The 20,683-nt window shown below is 42.0% G+C and overlaps 1 protein-coding gene across 4 annotated transcripts in view; it reads right to left on the bottom strand.

Annotated features, from left to right (window-relative positions):
- Positions 1 to 482: 482 nt before the first annotated feature.
- LOC110830649 (uncharacterized) overlaps positions 483 to 20,683 on the bottom strand; it is a 138,381-nt gene continuing 118,180 nt past the window's right edge. For all 4 annotated transcript variants that reach the window (XM_087344053.1, XM_087344051.1, XM_087344054.1 and 1 more), the window contains exons 3-10: positions 15,041 to 15,249; positions 11,812 to 12,018; positions 9,992 to 10,144; positions 9,658 to 9,827; positions 9,071 to 9,258; positions 6,688 to 7,487; positions 2,682 to 2,831; positions 483 to 1,949 (exon numbers count right to left, since the gene is read on the bottom strand). In XM_087344053.1, coding sequence (XP_087200179.1) covers positions 1,827 to 1,949; positions 2,682 to 2,831; positions 6,688 to 7,487; positions 9,071 to 9,258; positions 9,658 to 9,827; positions 9,992 to 10,144; positions 11,812 to 12,018; positions 15,041 to 15,249 — 2,000 coding nt within the window. In that variant the 3' untranslated portion in view covers positions 483 to 1,826. The remainder of the gene's footprint in view (positions 1,950 to 2,681; positions 2,832 to 6,687; positions 7,488 to 9,070; positions 9,259 to 9,657; positions 9,828 to 9,991; positions 10,145 to 11,811; positions 12,019 to 15,040; positions 15,250 to 20,683) is intronic.

The raw sequence follows: 20,683 nt of genomic DNA, 5'->3' as shown, positions 1-20,683 counted from the left end.
GATACAGCACTGCTTGTCCTGACCCGGCGAATTCCTCTCTGTCAACTATTTCTTATCTTCTGTATCTTTCCTTTCATCATCATTTTCCTATATTATTTCACTTTTCCTTCTTTCTATCTTTCAGACCATCCCTCATCTGTCACTTCTTCCTTCCGTCTTCACTCCCTTGCACCTGGTGAATTCCTCCTGGTCCTTGATAAAAGCTATTTATTTCCTGTCTCTCCCTTGCATGTCTGTTCCCCTACTTCTGGCCAAGCTGTGGTCTCCTCTTTTCCCACTGGTCTCATCAAGGTTCTACCTTGTCTGACTGGTTTCCATATCTCAAACTGATCCCCTGTATGTGGCTTACTCATTGCCCTGATGATGGCAGCAGCAACTCTGAAACGTCAGTAAACTTCGAAGGGGGGTAGATGGCACAACAACCCAGAAGAAAGTTTTTTCACATTTTATGGTTTGTGGTACATCTTTAAAAGAAACTGCAATTCTAAGTCACAAATCAGATATATTTACACATGATATTTCTAGTTACTCTTTGGTTACACAGTACGCACATTTGTGTACTGATTATAAATTCACTCTACATGGAAGCACAAAGAATTTTCTTGCATCCATCTAACTACAGAATCTCTCATTTTTAGCTTGACCAAAATTAAAGTGCATTACAAAAATAATTACACATTTATAACGACATTACAAAGAATACTTATGTTTTATAGTTTCAATAATTCTTTATAAATCTATTTTCAGTCAACCTGCAGATGCAGTGACTTTATCCCCACTCAAGGAATTACAGTAAGTGGCATTCACATATCTATGAAGCTGAAACTAATACTGCAACGGAACCTTTTGTAGATACTTCCTTCACACTACATTTTTTTTCATTTTTAATGAAATAATGTAGCTTCACCACGTAATACGCCATGTGCTTTCTACTTGAACTGGTTTCAAGACTAATACTCTATAATGCAGGAGCAGAATAGTAACAGATGCAGTATCATATTATTTAGACGTATTTAAGGGGCTAATTTTAATCTAACCAGATTTATAAAATAAATTATTTTGAATCACAAAGCCACATAATATATATTATATTTAATACTGTATTTTGTAGTAAAAAGCAGAAGAGATCGTACAGAAATTATTTTTAATGGTCCACTCTTCTAGCTCAAACCTCAGAACGTTTTAGTGTGTTAATGGCAAATTCAAAGTTGAAAGGCAAATATGAATATGCAAAAGGGATCTTTCATTAATTTTCCACTAAAAATTCTTTGGAAATTATAAAAAATGGCACTTGAATCAAGATAGGAATTAATTTCTAATGAACAAAATCTTTCAAAAGCACAAGAGTAATGCAAATGCTTTACATTCAATGGCACAGCCAAATTAATTTGGAATCAAAAATTTGATAAAGCACTTTAAGTTAAGAACAACAATGAAGGTTCAGAACTGAAATCTGCAATGGAAAGGAGAGGTCCTATAAAGAAAGAAAGGTTTGTAAATACCAATTCTTACATATGGTCTCTGCTGAACATTTTCTAAAACCTTATTTTGCACATCTTGAAAGCGTCATTACTTGATTTACAGAAATTTAAATACTTTTAACAGACAACACACGTGTGTTCGTAAAATTACAATATTCTAATTCCCTTAAACTAGATATATGACACCTGAATTATAACTGAGTTCAGTAAAAATATCTGAAAGCAGCGCCTTCTTTCTTCTGTATTTAGAAAGGGAACAACGATCACATGAAAACAGTGCCCTCTGAAAACTAGAATATTAATGACTTAAGGACACAAAAAGTTTTAATTTTTCTCAGCTAACAATCATGAAACTTGAAGATTTGGTCCACTTTTCCTCAAAACTGTGATACCAATCGTACCACGAATCTTTCTTAGCAGATCAATGACCTCAGCAGTGCTCATGTTATCCACATTCTCATCATTCACCTGTAACAATGAGAATGTTATTTGTACACACTGAAAGAGCGGTTTGTTTACTTTGTTCAAGTTGAGTTGGTTTTGAATTACATACATAAGCAAATAATATCCCACGCTCGATCGCTTACAGTCACCGACATGGGGTCCAATTCAGCTTCAGTTTTGCAGTAAGGCAGCAGACCCTCCTCTCTGACTACCAGGCGAAATGTTAGGTGTCAATGCTCAACTGTTTCTTTGTAATACCCAATTTTATTTTTCACTTACTGCACTGTTACATCGTAAGTTGCAAGTCTAATAGAACGGGTCACCCTTAAATTGTCTGCAACAGCTCAGTTGGTAATGTGTTTCAGTATGGCCTAGCGTTCTATTGTAATATCATGTGGTTAGAAACAGACAATTATGTGCTCATGCGCATTAATCGAATCTCTACAATCTAAAGTCTACTCTCATGTCCTTATCAAAATCCTTCACTTGCAGATACAATCTCAGCCATCCATACAGAAGGGCTAATAAACTGGTTTTCCTTTCAATAACCCACTGACTTAATATTCACTAGATGTGAAAATAATAAACAGTTCATATAAGATTTTAAGTTGTCACAAAGGTAAATATTCGTAATTTTCAAGGTGGTTATCAATGTTCTGGAGGAATATACCCCTTCCAACACCTGGGTCACCACCTACAAGACTTCTGCACGGCATCACAACCCAGAATATCACAATCAACAAAACAATTCATTACCATGAGTACTTGGTCCCCCGCTTGCAATCGGCCATCCTTAGCGGCCACACTGTCTGCATATATGGCACTGATGTAAGTGTGATGACCATCTCCCCTCAAACTGAAGCCCAGTCGACTGTTCCAGCCACGGGTCAGCTCCACCATGAACACCTTGCAGACAGCAAATCAGATAGCATTAACGTTGGTTTGAAAAAACTGCCTCGGCACACCTGATTACATAAAAGCCAGTCTCGTGAATTTTTGCCTCAATACTTTCCAACTGAAATTCAATGGGAATTTAAATTCAATAATTTTAAAAAATCCAGACAGACAGAGTGATGTGTCATATGAACCAAAAAAAAGGGTTATAAAAGCAAGAAAGGGTGAGAAGGACCAAGGATACTGGTATGTAGGGAGGACTGGAAAGGAATCCAGGAGAAATGAGGGAAGGAGATAAAGGTATTAAAAGGATAAAGAAAAGATAATAGAGATTAAGATACAAAAGACATCATTCACCACTGAAATTAAACAGGCTTTTACTAGTACATGAATACAACAGAGCAAAATCTATTAACGAGGTTCGCGGTGAGAATTCTAGCATAACACAAAGTTACTTAGTCTGATGTCACAATATGCTGTTACTGAACCTGCAGGTTCATCAACTAGAAGCCACCCTGAGCCACTTGAGGGATTGTATCAAAAACTTTATACACATTTTTTGTTCATCCATGCCTGGAATATGCCTGGACCATCTTATTCTTCTTGATTTGCCCACTATATCAACTATTAGAGAGTATAAATTACAAACTTCCTACATTTAGGTATTACTCAAATCTCTTTTCAGTGAAATGTTCAACATGGCAAGGATCAGTGAAAGATGTCACCACAAAGAAACTTCTGGGAATGTGAGAACTGTGCAAGAATGTATTTGTTGCATTCAGTGTGTGTGCGCAAAACGGTCAAATATGTGCAACTTGCAAACATTAAATTCTTTCACACTTCAAGAAACAGCTGCAGAAATTCCTGAAATGTTTGTAACAGCCTGTGGAAGTGACAGTGTGACAAAGAACGGTTTTCATATCAAACGCATTCTCTGACACAGAAATGAGGGTTCATCCTGAATTTATTCCCCGAGGCCAAATGGTTAATCCAGCAGTTCATGAACAGGCTGTCAGACGAAGAAAACCATAGAAATGGTTCGACGTCCCATCCTGAGAGTGCAACCTGCCACATGTCACTCTTCATTAGCTAGTTTTTGACGGGTAAAAATATTCCCAGATTATACAATGAGCCTACTCTCATGACCCATCACTCCATGACATTTGGCTGTTTTTAAAATTAGAAGAAATTAAGAAAGGGATGTATTTTTCATAAAATTGAAGACATAATTTCCAACATGACATCCTACCTGTGCGCAATTCCAAAAGAAGACTTCCAGAAATGTATCTAACAGTGGCAGGAGCACTGTAACAAGAGTGTGTGCGCTGGAGGGGAGCACTTTAAAGGGGATTGTGAACGAAACAGGTATCAATCATTTACCAAACATTTGATCAAGCCTTGTGTTCACCTCCCATGGTGACAGCTCACCAATTAAGACACCTGTGGCAGCGCCCCACTTAAAGTATTAACAAAAATGCTATCGCAGATTAATTATTTTGAAATAAATACAATCATCCACATGCTTGAACATAAGTTACAGAGAACACGTTTGCAACTGAACGTTTTTCACAGCAGAGCTTGTTGCAATGGTGTTTAACTGCGGAGTGCCTCTTGTCGTGTACTGCTACTGAAATTTTATAAAATTTTACAAAATTTTAAACATTTAAGAAGTTCAGCTGTTTAAAACTGATTACACTTTAGAAAGCATTTCATATCTAAATCGAGAATGAAATTATCTCTTGGTTTTAATACGAGTGCAATGACCATGCAGACACACTGACCCAGAAGATAGCCACATGGAGTTGAAACATGTAGTTCGATAAACAGCTATAAAGCACTAAACGGTGTGTATGAAAGTGACATTTAAAACAAGCATCGAGTATCTGAACAGTAACAACCTGGAATGCTTTCATATAGAACAGTAATTGACAGTAAGATTTGAGGTTTTCACAGCGGTGAGTATGAAGATTTCTGTCTTCTGGGTTGTTGCGCTGTGTAGTCTGGTCGATGTTAACCAACGTTTCAGAGGTCAAACTGCCTCCGTCATCAGGGCGATGAAATGTTGGTTAACATCGACCAGACTACACAGCGCAACAACCCAGAAGACGGAAATCTTCAGTAATTGATAGCTTCACCACTCAGAACATCTATACAGTACAGTACGAAAAAAAAAAGTGTTACAAACAGACTATGCTCCAAATCCACAAGAATGGAGTAACTAAAATGCTACTTCACTTTCTCGCTACAGTTTGGCATAATACTGAAAGCTCACAAGACATCTGCAAGGAAGTAATCAATTCCAAGTTGTTCAACGTGTAAAAAGTCTCCCACAGACAGCAAGTATTAACTCTATAACGTAGACGTGATAAATGATTTCTTGTGTTTACATTTGTAGACATGTGAAGCAGATCTACGGACAGAAAGTAACTTTCACAGACTAAGTAAGTATGTTGATACTGAAGCCTTGTACATACGACTGCTCAAATGATCTTACGCAATCTTATTTGATAAGGTTACAGTTATCAATTTGGTGACAACAGGACTAAGATAAAATCAAATCATGTGACACGGGTGATAGCAGAGTGACACTCTTGACAGCACACGCCATATAAACTGATAATTTCTGTTGAATGTATTCCTCTGGTTTGCAATACCACACAGTCTTCTGGGTTGCTGTGAGAAGCTCAAATCTCAGAAGGATAAATTATGACTAGTAAAATGGGGCCATCATTCTGATTAGGGGGACTTTCCTATGAGAGGAGGAGCAAAATAAATAAAAGCCTAAATCAAGATGTTAGGACTGTGGCCATGAACAGAAATGGCTTTGGATGCAATGCAGAAACAGAATAACATTCAGAACCTGTTAATACATCTGAATAATTTTCACTTTGTTCAAAATAAATTTTTAAGTGCAAACTTAAATTATTATGTTGGATTTGAGGTTCTCACAGCGACAAGTATGAAAATGGCTATCTTGTGGGTTACAGCACCGTGTAGTATGGTGGTGGTAAGTACTTATAATTACAAATGAAAGATGGTAACTGTTAAAAGACATTTGCAGTTCTGAGTCACAGCACTATTAACTACCTATGTCTTAATTAAACAGCAAAATGTTATCAATAATTATATGACCATCTTATAGTCAGATAAATGCAGAAGCTAAAACTTTATGTTCAACATCACTGTCATTCTTTTATTTTTGAAATTAAATGATTGGATACTGGTACATAAGCACTCTTTCTCAGTAGTGACAACTTTAAAGCTTCTTCTTCTTCTTCTTCTTCTTCTATGGCTATCCGGTCCGTATTCGGTCCATGTCATCCTCAATTCTCCTCTTCCATTCGGTCCTCTGTTAGGTCTGTCTGTCCGAGATTGAGTTTTCGAAACATCTTCCTTTTTACGGTGCAAGGTTGTTAGCCTTGCGACCAACCCCCAACCTGGAGTACCAGGGTACCTGTCTTAGTCCGACCTCTCCCCCTCGACCAATCTGGCTAGGGGGACCCTACAAGTAGCTCTTGGGGTCACTGAGGTACTCAAGCCCCACCACCACGACAAGCTTTAAAGCTTACTCAGTATTAACTAGACTCTCAGAATTACACGTGCTCTAAAGAATCAGAAATCAGTAATTAAACCGCTTCTTCTTAACACTGGGAACAGTGAAAGGTCTAACAACTGCCCCACAATTCAAACTTGATTACATACTCCAGGATGTTTTAACTTTATGCTCATTTAAATATGGTTGAAATACCATGCAATTTGCAATTTAAAGGGCGGAATAAGGAAGTGACACACGAAAAATTACCTGTGCCTGTTGAACACGACTAAGCTTTTCTCTACGTGTAAAGGAAATCATTACGCTTGTACTTACCTGATTTTCTTGTTCACTTTCCCTGTCAACTGTGAGCTGAGTGCTGGAGTCATCTGTGAACGTGGAAATGTTGCTGTTCCCCACTTCATCATTCTCTGGTGTAAACACAATTCCTTTCCACTTGAGTAGCCCCCGAGAACCATTACCACCAGATCCAGCTTGGCAGTTAAAAAGTTTTCCCGGTATGTCCTGGTCTGACGCGCGCTCAGTCACATCATCCGAGTTTTTCCTCATACTGCTTTGGCTGTTTGACGCGTAACATCCCGGATGTGCCGACTGGTAGGCCGGATTCCTGTAACTGAATGCCGTCGAAGTGCTGGATGTTGACGACAAGTTCGTTAGTGGAGGCATACTCGCTGGCTCTGTTGGTAAACTACCATCACAGTTTGGATCATTGCTACCAACACCATCAGTCCTAAACTCCTCACTGCTATCACTTGTAGTTGGATAGCACTGACTCACACTACCAAGTGTCATATTAGTTGCAAGCTCATCTGATTCACTAGTTACCGCCACTGAGTCCCACTCATCATCTCCAGTTGCTGCGACAGAAAATGTGAACTTCTTTTTCCTGGACGCGCATGGTGTGGCACTACCACCACAAAGATCAAGAAAATTTGGGCGCTGAGGTTTCATGTCAATGCTATCACCACTGCCTGCAGTGGATGCAAAACTACTTGCATCGCCCCTCGCCTTTGTGGAGTCCATGCTTGGATATGTAAATGTGCTCGCCTGAGACTGCTCACCAGATGAGTCAGAGTTGCCAACATGACTAGTTACCATATACTTCTGCCCAAGCCCTGAAAAGGAAATCAATTAAAGATTACTTTCCATCAGTATCTGTAACAAAGGCAGCAATATTTTATATTTTACAGTCAAACACAGGCACCCGCCATTCTAACCCACGTATCAAGAACTAGCAAAAAGTTAGAAAATTATGCATACCAGAATAATAATGGGGCATTTGTCACATCTGACCCTGATCTATGTGAATGGCACCAGTGTCAGAGTCAGGTAGTTGGGTAGGTGGCTGGCTGGGGATTCCCCACGAAGAACTACCCACCCAGTCACTTCAGCACAAAGATACACACAAAGCCCTCGTATAAAGCGCCTGTAATTACTGCCATATGCGAACCAAAATTGGAATGTGTCAACAAGTTTCAGCTAAAGTATCCAATATCAAATTTCATAAAAATCTATCCAGTTTTCCTGAAGCTTTTATGAGTGGATAAAGGTGGTGGTCATGACCCATTCCATAATATATCTAATTGAACTGAGGAAAATCACAAACAACCTCAGTTAGAATAGGTGGTAATGTGGCCAAGCTGCGAAGTGGGTACCTCATAAGTCTAGAGCCTCACTGCTATATGAACCTTAGCGGGGCATCACATTGCACACACTGTTTCGCAAAAAACCATTTCGCTGAATACAGACAAGATCAAAACATTTTAAAATACAAGTGGAGGAGAGGGGTAGGGGGAGAGGAAGATACGCTTCTGTGCATGTGTCTGTATGCATGTACATATGTATCTATGTATAAATGTTCGCCCCACTTAATGGTACCTGCACCTTGTCGTGACCCAAAGAGCTACTGGTAGGGCCTCCCTAGCCAGATTGGTCGAGAGGGAGAGGTTAGACTAAGACAGGTACCCTGGTCCTCCAGGTTGGGGGTTGGTCGCAAGGCTAACAACCTCGCACCGTAAAAAGGAAGATGTTTCGAAAACTCGATCAAAGCCTTGGACAGACAGACCTAACAGAGGACCGAATGGAAGAGGAGAATTGAGGAGTCCACGGACCGAATACGGATCGGAGAGCCATAGAAGAAGAAGAAGAAGAAGTATGAATGTTTGAACATATATATGCATGCCATATATCCATTTTTCATATGATCAACTGTTTTCTGAAAAATAGAAGTCTGACTTACAGCAGACAGATATGGAGTAAAATTAAATCAGCCATACAAATTAATATAAACCTCTCACATAAAATGATTTTAATAAGAGCATCTGTTAACACTCCTACTTTGTATTTGGGACGTCCCAGGTTAAAATCTTGGCCCCCGGATTTTACTGGGGTATTTTTTGATTTACCTCAGTCCTTCCTGCACATGTCGAGGATAGTACCTTAACTTAGGCCATGACCGCTTCCTCCCACATCATTTCCAATTCATTATTCGCTATCATGCTCTCATTCAACACTATATAGACTGAGCTACTGAAAAGTGTTGTAAAATAAATTAAAATGAAAGCATCTGTCATGAAAAATTATACTAGAATCTGTTAGTAATGATACTGCATCTGATGAATGCAAAAGAACCCAGAACTCCATACTCAGTTTAGTTATGAAGAACCACAAAGCGTAACACACACTGAATATGACTCACTGTCCAACGTAGCTCCATGCACATCTGGGGACGGTGTCTTAGTGAGTCGGCGTCTCCGAGGCGATGAACACGGAGATGAACTTTGCCTGTCTGAAACTCTGTGTAACTTGCCATAGCTTGAACTACTGGAATCACATGGTGAGAGCTTCTTCACAGCCAAATCTGACAGCATATCGATTGCCTCCTTCCTGTGGAGCGACAAAATTAATTGTGTATCAGACACTTCGTAGTTCCGTTAAGCAGAGTCCCTCTTGAGAAGTTAATCATCTCTCAGGCACTTCAGAAATTTTGCGCCTTCCATGAAACCCAAATGTTCACTGCTGTAGTAAATGCTCTACTGAAAGCGTCACCAAGAGTCAGAAGATACATAGAGCTGCTAGAAGTAAATGTTCTTACGGCTAATTACCAGTAAAAATATTAATATACCAACAATCTCTACAATTAACCAGCACAGCCGCGTCAAGGCCGTGGACCACGAACACGACAGCGAGAACGGTGATCAGAGAGTTGGTGACTGAAATCCTCCGATGCAGAAGGGTGTTACAGAAGTTAGTACTCTAACTTCATAAATGACAACGCTACATTACCTGAGCAATGGCTTTGGTTTGAAAGTCTTCGCCTCGTCGGTAGGTGACAGTGCAGACACTGGAGTCTGGGACGCATCCCTGTACAGACGAAGCTTCACTCGGTCACCACACTGGCGGAGAAACATCACTGCTTCTTCATGACTCATCGGCGAAATATCAGCGTCATTTACCTGGAATATCATCCGGTGATTTGTTAAAGCTGCTAAAAACTCGGTATGAACTGCCTTTAGATTCCATGAAGAATCATCACAAAACAGTTGAATAAACCTACTGCGACCTTGAGACAAGTGGGTCCCTCTGATTAAAAATGGAGTAACATATTCATGATACTTACTGCGACTATTTTGTCACCAGGCCTGATGCGACCATCAGAGAGCGCGGGTTCGCGAACCAGTGCACGAACATAATGACCCAAAACACTTTCATCCTCCTTCCGCAAGGTAAAACCAAGACTCCGATTAACTTTGGTCAGGACAATGTCAAACTCCTGCAAACAGAGAATATTAAATTCTGATCACGCCATTTATGTTACACAATTAACTACACTTTAAACAAAATTTTTAACTACAATTTCATTTTTACTAATATTCATTAAAGATTTGCGGCATTTTAATTTTGTGAGAAAGGGAAATTTAATGCTAGTATAGTTTACGATGAACTATGTATACGTGTTTCTGTTATGGGCGTTAACTTTGAGCGTTTCGTGATGATGTACTTGTTCTTCGACGGTATTCTGAATGAAACCATTTCACTGCACAGCGAATAAAATTACATTTTGTTTTTTTCTTAAATAAAATAATTATTGGACATTTCAACAAATGCTTTCTCTAATGTGAATAAAGTGAGGATATGAAATAAACGCAAGCACTTTAAAGATAAAAATGTTTTAAGATCTCCAAATCCATTACGAATACAACCGAAAATTACGAAAAAAAAAACAGTGGAGTGTCTACACCTAATATTTTGGCCAGGACGTCAGAGGTTCGACTGTAATGCTCCAAAATCCGAATCGAATTGGAGTGCAACAATCGACCCTTTTACTGTCGATAACAGTATCGAAACAGACCGAGGCTCCATTCAACACAGCGAAGTTGCTGTTCGAATATTTCGTCTTCTCCCTCCCCTAGATCAAACAACGGATTTCTGGCACGTTCTGCCAGAACTCGCGTGTTCAGTAGTGAACCAACGTAACATACCTTCTGCAGCGGTGTGAGAAGTGACTTATATGCCGAGATATTTTTGTAGAGACCTGAAGACCACACACTTATAGTCTGCACGCACGCACACAAAAAGAACGAAGAAAATAGATTTTAGCCCGAATTAACTCAGGCTGCATAAGCGAATGTCCTCACAAAATAAGTTTGCAACTGGCCAACTAACCAACAACACAGAATCAGCGAGACAACTATCAGACGCCATCTTCCTCGACCCACACTTCACACCTTGCCGCTTTCCCGTTACAATTACGTTTGGGTTAGGAAGCAGACTGGCGCCGGGGGAACCCCGCATTCCGGACGGCTACTTGTCCACAGCATCTTCCTGGATTTCCCTGATCTCTCTACCCGAACGATAGAACAGAACCGAACACACATGACCACCGCCTTCGCCCCAAAACCTTCAGAGCCATATCTCATTCGAAAGTACACAACCAATCATATATTTAATGTTCCTGGTGTCCGCGCTACGTGTTCAGCCCATCATACGCCCACTTTAACAATCTACACGAGGTGTAGAAACTACCAATTTCATTGTTACGTAATATCCACTGTTCTCGACGTCTTGGGTCAACATTTTCCTCGACATTTTGTCTTCAGTCACTTCCGTGGTCTTCTCCATCAGATCAAAAGACCACTACAAATTAGCTACATAAAATTACAGGACTCTGTTAAATTGTTATCGACGATCGTAAATAATGGCGGGATCAGGCACTGGAGATGTTAAACTTTCCTGTTATATCAGGAAGTTCGATAATTAGGTGCTTTAACTACAAACTTTAAAGTACTCGACAGTACGTCACAAGCCCCACGGAGAAGAAGTGCACTGGGATGGAAACTTGTCATTACAGTTCAGCAGGCGTTGGTCGTCTGACTTACGACGCCTCCTTGAATGCACACTTGAATTAAACAAGCCAGTCGTGGAGTGACGTGCACTCACCCCACAAGGTCCATCCGTCTGCAGCGGGGGGAGGGGGAGAACGTGTTGACTGTGGCAGCTGACGCTGTGCGCTGGGTCCCTGCGTGGGGGCGGGGGTGGTGGCGGGGGCGGCTCGCTCGGTCCCTGGGCGCAGAAAACGTCACCCGGGGGGCGGCAGACGGTCAACACCACGTTGTTCGGCGTTGTCCGCAACACCTCTAGGGCTTCCTGAAACAGGGAATGCGTTAAATTAAAGGTCAACACGTCGCGCTTCGCATTACGTTCCGTTGCTGTTAGCTTTCTTATAATACTGCCTCGTAGATGCCTGAATCGATACTTCGAGATTGGATGTACAAGTAAACTCCCCACCCAGTTCCCACATCTTCAGCAGCAGGCGGTATCGCTTCCTGCAGGACAGTCAACGAGCAACGCCACTGAGGCGGTCGGGTAGTAGGAATGGCCGAACAGCACAGTACATTAATGCACGATCGAACTTGATAGCCTCAATCGTGTTACTTGTGGTAAATGCTGTGCCCACAAGTGGCTGTAACACTCTTCAAGACGCCTTCACGAGTGAACCCTGATTGGTCCGACGACAAGACATGCTCCAAGAAGCCCGGGTCACGTGCATGTTCCCATAAAATCCACTCGCAGTATTGGAGACGATCACGAGGCATGGTTGACCTTGAACCCCTGGATGTTCAACACCAAACTCTCTTGTTCTGCCTTCTGTGCCAGCACATCCAAAACCATCTCTCTTCGGGTGCTGGAATCCGGGGTGTGCGCGGTCGACCCCTATTTTGGTAGAACGCCGCCAGTGTCCCTCACCCCGTCGTCGAGACGGCGAAACACACCACTGTCCAGATGGCGGCGTCCTTCACACATTTCTGAACGAAACATTATTAGGTTAGATTCTGCTTTCTCCCATCCTACCAACGAGTTGTTTCCGGTTCAATTGATGATTTTGTGTCATTTACACTACGTGTGGTCTTCATTCGCTTCCTTACTTCCTCCTTTGCCTGTCTCTCTCTTCGGGTAACTCCCATTAAGGGTCTGAGAAATCTGGAATGGGAGGCTTCAGATCGTCTCTCATCTTCTTCCTTAAGATCTAAAAATTTCGCTGCCAAATTGCAGTGTTGATTCGGATACAGTATCGTGCAATCTGAATAAATTATCTTTTTATTCATTTTGTTCCTGAAATATCTTTTTCTATGGCCCAATTAAGTTTATTATATTTGCACAATCGAGTTCCCAGGTCCGCGTGTAATTTATCAGGTGTTCTATCCCTATTATAACTCTCATCCGGTGTTTTCCATTCACCCCCACTCGCTTTGATTTTATTTTCCGATATTTGAGGACTGCGCACTTGTAATATCTAATTTAATTCTGTTACTGCTCTCTGTGGGTGCACGTAGTAACTGATGAGCATCAAACACGAGGGTCTGCCTTTCTCGCAATCTTGATTCCCTCGGGGTTTGTCATTTGTTATTAAACAGGACTGGCGACTGTCGTCATCCTTGGCGCGGTCCCACATTGACCGTAACTGGTTTTGATATCTTAGTATCTAAGATTTCAGTGCAGATTTCTGTGTTCTTGTGCAGACTTCTTATTGCATTTGTTATATCTTGTTGCACACGAAAACTTCCCAACACAAACCAAAGTTTCGACCTGTCTACGCTGTCATGTCCTTTTTACAAGGGAGGGAAAGCAAATATATCGGCAGATGGAATTCCCTCTTTGTCTCTTAAGATTTCTTTCGGCGAGAAAATGGCAACCGTACAGCTTCTATTCAAAAGGGTGCTCGCGGCGGACCTGCGCAGTAGCTAGATCTGCAGTCGCCCCGGGCCGCCGCAGTGTAGGTGTAATAACGCCGATCCCCGGGCCCAGTCCAACCCCAGAGCCGCGGGGACTACAGGCACGTTATTCGTTACGGGTCTCACGCTCATTTGCTTCGGACTCGAATCTACTGTTGACCATCGCACCGATGCTGAATCTGTTGACCCCGTTAAGTTCATGGTCCTCGACCGCTAGAAAACTGTGATCGTAGATTCGAAACCCATGAGGGGCATGTCTGTCACCGACTTTACATGCAGTTTTGTGCTGAGAGATGGTCTGATTTCCCGCCCAAGAAATTGGTCTCTGTCAAAATATGTGTCTACAATTTTATGGAGAAGGATCCTTATTGGGAATCTAACACTCGCTCAGCTGCACAAAGTATCCCCGGCCTTCTATGCAATCCGAATGTTCATTACCACGTTCACAACAACCCGCCAATGGTCTCTTAAAAAAATATGATCCGCTGCGCTCAGGGGGAGAGACAGTATAGCTCCTACTCATTGTTAACCGCGGCACTAGATGGCGGCAGCGTCGGTACGGAGGCAGAGGCTAGGGGAAAGATTCCCTGACTCTGTTGGGGATCGAACCTCGGCCGTCCAGTCCGTAAACTACCCGGGCTCTCCATTGGTCCGTATACTAAGCCAAATGAAAAAAAAGTCGACACAATGACAACCACCTTATTGCTCTATCTACGCCTAGGTCTTCCCTGAATATGGACCGATGTGAACTGTGCTGTATTGTTTTAGAACAGATTCTAATGTCGGGTTTTAGGATGACCGAATGAAACATTCGGGTTCAAAGTTCAGCCTAATCAAATGCGCCATGCAGCTAAACCTGAAGCGAAGGGACTGGCCATATAAATGTAACTCGTTACAGGTCTTGTGTTTATGTTATGTTATGTTTGACCAGAACACCTAAAATGTACACATACGTTAAATGCAAAACTGTAAAGCAATCTCTGTGACTAATTACCATTTCATGCTTATGGGGGAGATTTGTCAACCGCAGGACCTCTTGAGAGCCTGACGAACTGAAACAGCTCCAGACAAGGTCTACTGGCGCGTTGCGTCGTTACACTCCGGCATCGTTAGAACAGGGAATTTCCCCATCGGCTGAATCGCAGATACTTAACATTTCCTTGTCAAGAACGATTATATCGTCGGCAAAAATTGCATAAGTGGCAGCAGAGATCCCTCATATCAGACGTGATCATCGCTTTGTATTACGATGACCAATTGCCCCCTAGCGCTTCGGGCGAGAAACTACGACAGGCGTGGCAAAAAAAAATGCGAACGTTTTGTCAGCAACTTTCAAAACACAACAAATTCAACCGTACTATTAAATAAAATAAGATATTCAATGTTATATTCGCATGCTCGGCATTGGGAACTGGAATGGAGAACCTGTCACTCACATAGTTGGTCAGGCCGATGAGGTGGACGCCATTCGCCGCCAGCAGGACGTCGCCCTGGGCGAGTTGACCGCTCTGCCACGCCGGCTGGTGCTGAAACAGTCGCTTGATGCGCACCAACCCAGGCCACTGCTCGCCAGAATCCACTCCGCCAGTCACACTGAGACCCAGGCCACGGCTGCTCTTCAGGAGGCGTACCTCGGACGTCGCTTCTGTAACACACAGACCGGAACGCGGTCCCTTATTCGGCAGTTACGTTCCGGTACATCGGAGACACTGAAGAAAGTCCGAACTTCCGAGAAGTGAGAAGTCGAATATTTTCGTTCCACGCCACCTGGAGAGAAGCCACGTAGAACAACCTGCCTCTTGAAGGACTGAGCCGGTAGCCAGGATAATGCAGTCATGCACACTAGCCTCTTCGGAATCGGCCACTTGGAACACAGGAGGCACGATATGGTGACTCAAAGATGCGTCATTGATAGAAAATTTGAGGATGAGACGTGGATGAAATTAACTCAGCATCGCGTCCAATTTGGTGTGAGTATTTTTTAATAAATCTTTGGGTTCCAGTAACGGAAAGTGAGTTCTAGCCAGTTGTGTTGTCGTTGGTGAAAATGTGAACTCGATCGAACAGCCTTAGAATACGATCCAATGGCGTATTTTACGGCGGATGGGAACTTTTGAGTTTCGAGAATACATACTACCTTTTTTTGCCGGAGAAATGTATAATCAGCATAAGAGATCTCCGTATCAGTACAATATATTAATCTCTTCGAAATGTTAAGTTAGCAAAGTCTTGTTAATTTACAAAGCTTGTGTAAAAAAAAACTTTTAAACCTCAGCCAGAAAACACGGCGATAATCCTGGGTCCCTTTCTACGAACTCGTGTGAAGAGGCAATACAAACTAATCTGTTTTGTTTGGTACATCAACGATTCTCATTTACGTCATCAACATCGAAAACAGTAACTGTTTTGTCAATAATCATCATGATTAATGAAAATCCAAATATAAAACACTGAGATGTGAACGACATCTCCATCGTCCGTACATTTCGAGCGCCGATTGCAGAGGTCACATACAGAATGCAACGTGACAATACAAAAAATCGTGGAGGGTACAACTTATATTTCAAAATGGCAGTCCTTTCACTTTGCAACGCCTGTACCTTACCTAAAAATCCCCCAACTACATTTGAAAGTATTAACATAACGCTGAGCCTACATACAGCAGACTTTTGATAATCCAATACTGTCGACGGATCTGTTGATAACCAGTTACACAGGGCAGGGCGATTCGGGTCTCTCCCCCGTCAACGTCATTCACCAAGTTTAATCTACGGGATGGGCCAGAGGCTCGTCAGAGGTCACAGGTCCATCCCAACAAAACAGAAAAAATGCCGAGAAAAATGTCAGCGAACGCCGAACTGACCTGCAGATTGCTTTTTCTTCGCATTGCGAATGAACGATTGATCGTTTCCTCTTCGAACACACGCCACAAGATGTAGCTCGTTACGTCTCGCAATAAGAAAGCCCTCTTCACACTGGCCTTCATCGCCAAATTTCAAAGCCCCCGTCCTCAATCCGACATTTCCCACGCCACTCTTCCATTCAAATTTTAATCAGGTTGCTAGGGCAACGGCGATCTGTGGGGGTGGGGTGGGGGGTTGTGCAATGGTTTAAATGTGATATTGAAACATTTCCTTAATTACTTTCGTTTCTGGATACAAGCTGGGTTTTAATTGACCGGCGAACGAAAAACTCATTCACTTTCAATTAGCTGAGTGCGTTAGAAGTTCGCTGTGACACAAATTAAAATACGTAAATAAAGAGGAAGCCTACACTAAACAGAAAGTTAAAATTAAACTCGCAGAGTAACGAAGTAAATCAGGCAAAATGATCTTTCTTTATTGAACAAAAGTTATCAAAAACTTTATTCTTATGTCCAGTTACACTAGAAAATCAAATGCTTTCGGAATGGATCCCAAGAGACGCATCAGAAATGCTTAAGACGTCGAAACGAAGCGCCAAACGAGTTTTCTTCTAAGCCGGGGTCGTTAGAAAAAAGGTTCGTCGGAACCTGCAGTCGCAATGTTCAGAGTAGCGAGTGCAACAATTGATATATTATGTCATACTTTAGGTTTTCAGGGTAACGAAAATTTTGACTGCAGTATTCAGCGTTGGTAGCCGTCGAACAGCGTCGTAACCCAAATCCTGTCATCACAGAACTGGGACTTATCGGAGAAATAATCGCTTACGTAGGACATTGCCTTAATCTCCTTCTTCGTCTCGCAAGTGGACGTTTAAAGAGGTTTCCCTCCCACAATTATGCATGTCTGGTTGTATCACCAAGTGATCGTGCTTCCGTGTTGCTGAAACTTTGTAGGCAAGGCGGACGAAGATCTCCGGCCTTCCAGTACTTTGTCTGTGCTGTCATCGCAGCGTGTGGACTGCGAAATGAAAACTTGATATGATTTAAGGAGAAAAGCTTGTCTGTTCGGTCGATGTTCTGTTGGGATCTGGCCTGTCTCTGACTCAAAGTAAGAACGGAAAACGGGTAGTTACAGATTCAGAGGAACGTGATTTATATGAAAACTTCTTCTTCAAGATTTTCCCACCACTGGTGGCCTATGTCAATACATATTTGCAGATACGACAGATTTATAGCTGTACCAAAAAATGTAAAGTGGATCAATATAATGGAAGCTACACGACGCACTGCGTCTCCTCTGCCTAGAACAATTTCAGAACTTTACAAATAAGCTCCCCTGCGCGCTTCCTGAAGAACCCAGTGCTTTTTCACGATTTAAGTTCACGTTTCTTTTTAAAAAAAAGAGCGAACACTACACATTAAGGTAATTTTCGCTAATTATCATTGTCACTCTTGGGGCAAGAGCCAGTTCCAATAAGACGCACGCACCCCGTAAGGACAGTCACGCCGCGTTAGCGTTACCGATTGTAAGGCGATCTCGAAATGAGCAAATCTTTGGTCTTCGTATTTTTACTGTAACTGCCCTTCCTACATTTTTCCGGAGAAAAATATCACCATCTTCAGGACGGAATACGGCAATGTGTTCCGTCTGCAACACTGCACGGCGTCACAGCCCACAAGATCACCTTCGAATCTCCTTCTTGTGAGTGTACATATTAAAAATACACGTTCTGCGTAAAAACACTTCGTTGACTTGTCTTGAATCATTCATTTGGCAAAACGCCCACGTGAGTTACATTTGTGTTACATGTACCCTGATTACCTGAAATATAGGTTCCCGGTAGAAATTCCAAAATGTCTTACGTACAATGAAACGTTTAATGGCGCATAAACTAAATTTATTTTCACAACAGAAAGACAGACACCTTTGTATTCGCGCCTAACAGCAGCTCAAAGAAAGAACCTGCAATATTCCTACCCATTCTGAATGTTAACACCCTTCACTACCCCATTCGTTTCTGGAGGGAGAGGGCGGGAAGGAGGGAGGAATCGAAACTGTTCAATGGCGAGGTTCACAAGAAAGGGATTCGGGAATTGAATTCGTTCTCTTCCCGTCCACCCGATTTATCTATCTATCGAAATTCTCAGCTTGTCCAGAAACGACTCCTTATCCACTTTGTGATCAATGTGCCTCAATAGAGTCAAAATGAGATCCTCAAACACAGGGCCCCTCTCTTCGAATGATCACACCTCAGGAAGCCAGTCGTGCCGTGTGTTATAAAAGAAGCCACAAATCCAACAAAATCTCTCAGTCACTGCCAGCTGACACTTGTGATTCGAAAAGGCGAAAGATGTTGCCGTGTTAGTAGTAGGATGGCGAAGTTACAACATTTGGTTAACAAAGGTAAAAAGTTGTCAGTGGAACCATGGTTCCGGAGAATTTGACGTAAATACGTCTATACGGAAAGGAAGTTTATATATTGGCTTTATTCTAAATATTTCCTTTATACATGCTTTTCAATTGAGTAAAGTTTGATTAAGACTTTGCTTATTTAACTTGAATTAGTTACGCTTAAGATGGCTCTGTGGTAGCTGAATGTAATGTAAAATAATGTAATGTAATGTAAGGTAAGGTAATGTAAGGTAACTATGTAGGTAACCATTGTTGTTTATTTGTTGATAAACAGATGACGTTTCCAAGGTAACATAACAATTAAGTTACACTTTTTCGTTACATTTTTGCCGAATGATACTCACCCTAAAATACAGACGTATTTACGTCAAAAATTAAAACTACAGTAACGAAGAAATTAACTGCCTCCTGTTTTGTATCGGTGTAAAACACCGTCTCTTGCAAGGGGGGAGGGAGGGGGGTTACGGAAACACCGTGAATCTTTACTCTGTGTGTGAAATGCAGAGTTGTGGAACTGGAGGGGGTTGGTCCCTGGGGGAGGGGACAAGCTCCTTCTAAGGGACCTAACAGAGTAAGAACCCTTTCGTACCCCTAATTTACCTGTTGACGGAGAAAGGTCCATTCCCCGAAACGTCGTGTTATGAGAAACAACAGACGATGGATATTACCGAGAATTTGTGCGAAAAATGTTAAAAACATCACAAATACGAACACGGGTAACTCACCAGTAAAGTGACTGGACAGACAGAGTTCGTTTCATGGTAATGATAAAACGTTCACACCCATATAAACAACACTGTTCATTTATTAATACTATTATTAGCTGTACACAGTTTAGCTCAATGGGGTAAAATAAGGTCAAGATTAAGAATGACGACTTGGGAATGACATGATTTATACGGGAAGGGCCGTAGAAGAGCCAGAGGTACGAACCTGTGACTTCAAAAACCAGTGTTGAAAAGAACATGGCGGCGCTGCGTCACCCCAACGGGGGATTTCTTGCAACTTCGTGCACGTTGAACGGTCTTGGAGCCAGGCCCTCGATCGCTCCGTTCCTCCTTTACCGGAAGCCATACTCCGTCTGATTTATTTTTATCAAACTTGGCCCTTGGGTTAGGTTAGGTTGGTTAGGATAGCTTAGCTTAGGTTAGGTTAGGTGAGGTTAGTTTGTGTATTTTGTTACGTTCGGTAATGTTTTGAAAAATGTTGTGACGATTCGACACTTACGGCCACAATTCGTCCCGCCGTTACACTGCGTCAAGACTAGTCACGCTTGGTCACGAATTGCTTATATTCGTCATATTTCGACTCTTCTGACCACATCCCGTCACAAATTCACATTAAATCACGCCTAGTCACGCTACATCACGCCTTGTCATGCTTAGTCACGTTTGCTCACGCTTTGTAAATCTTCGTCACAATTCGACACTTATGGTGATCCCTTGTCACGACGTGAACGTAGATCACGCTTAGTCACGCTATGTCACGCTTGAGTACGCGTGATCAGCATGTCACGTTTCGGCACGTCAACCTTATGTTACGTATGGCTTGGTTATTTTTGGCTACATTGCAATGAGTTGGAAGTAACTAGTGGTCAGGTTAACATGTGTTGGGTTACGTTAGGTTGGGTTGGGTTAGGTTAGGTTAGGTTAGGTTAGGTTAGGTTAGGTTAGGTTACTTAGTGTATTTTGTTGCGTTGCGCAATGTTTTGAAAATTTTTGTAACGATTCGACACTTATCGCCACAATTCGTACACTAAAGTAACGAAGAAATTAACTGCCTCCTGTTTTGTATCGGTGTATA

The sequence above is a fragment of the Zootermopsis nevadensis genome, unplaced genomic scaffold (genome assembly GCF_977971745.1).
Source record: "Zootermopsis nevadensis isolate Lab colony 2312 unplaced genomic scaffold, Znev_1.0 Znev_ptg000007l, whole genome shotgun sequence".
Taxonomy (NCBI): domain Eukaryota; kingdom Metazoa; phylum Arthropoda; class Insecta; order Blattodea; family Termopsidae; genus Zootermopsis; species Zootermopsis nevadensis.
The sequence above is the reverse complement of the archived record's forward strand: the minus strand, read 5'-3'. Positions and strand labels throughout refer to the sequence as shown.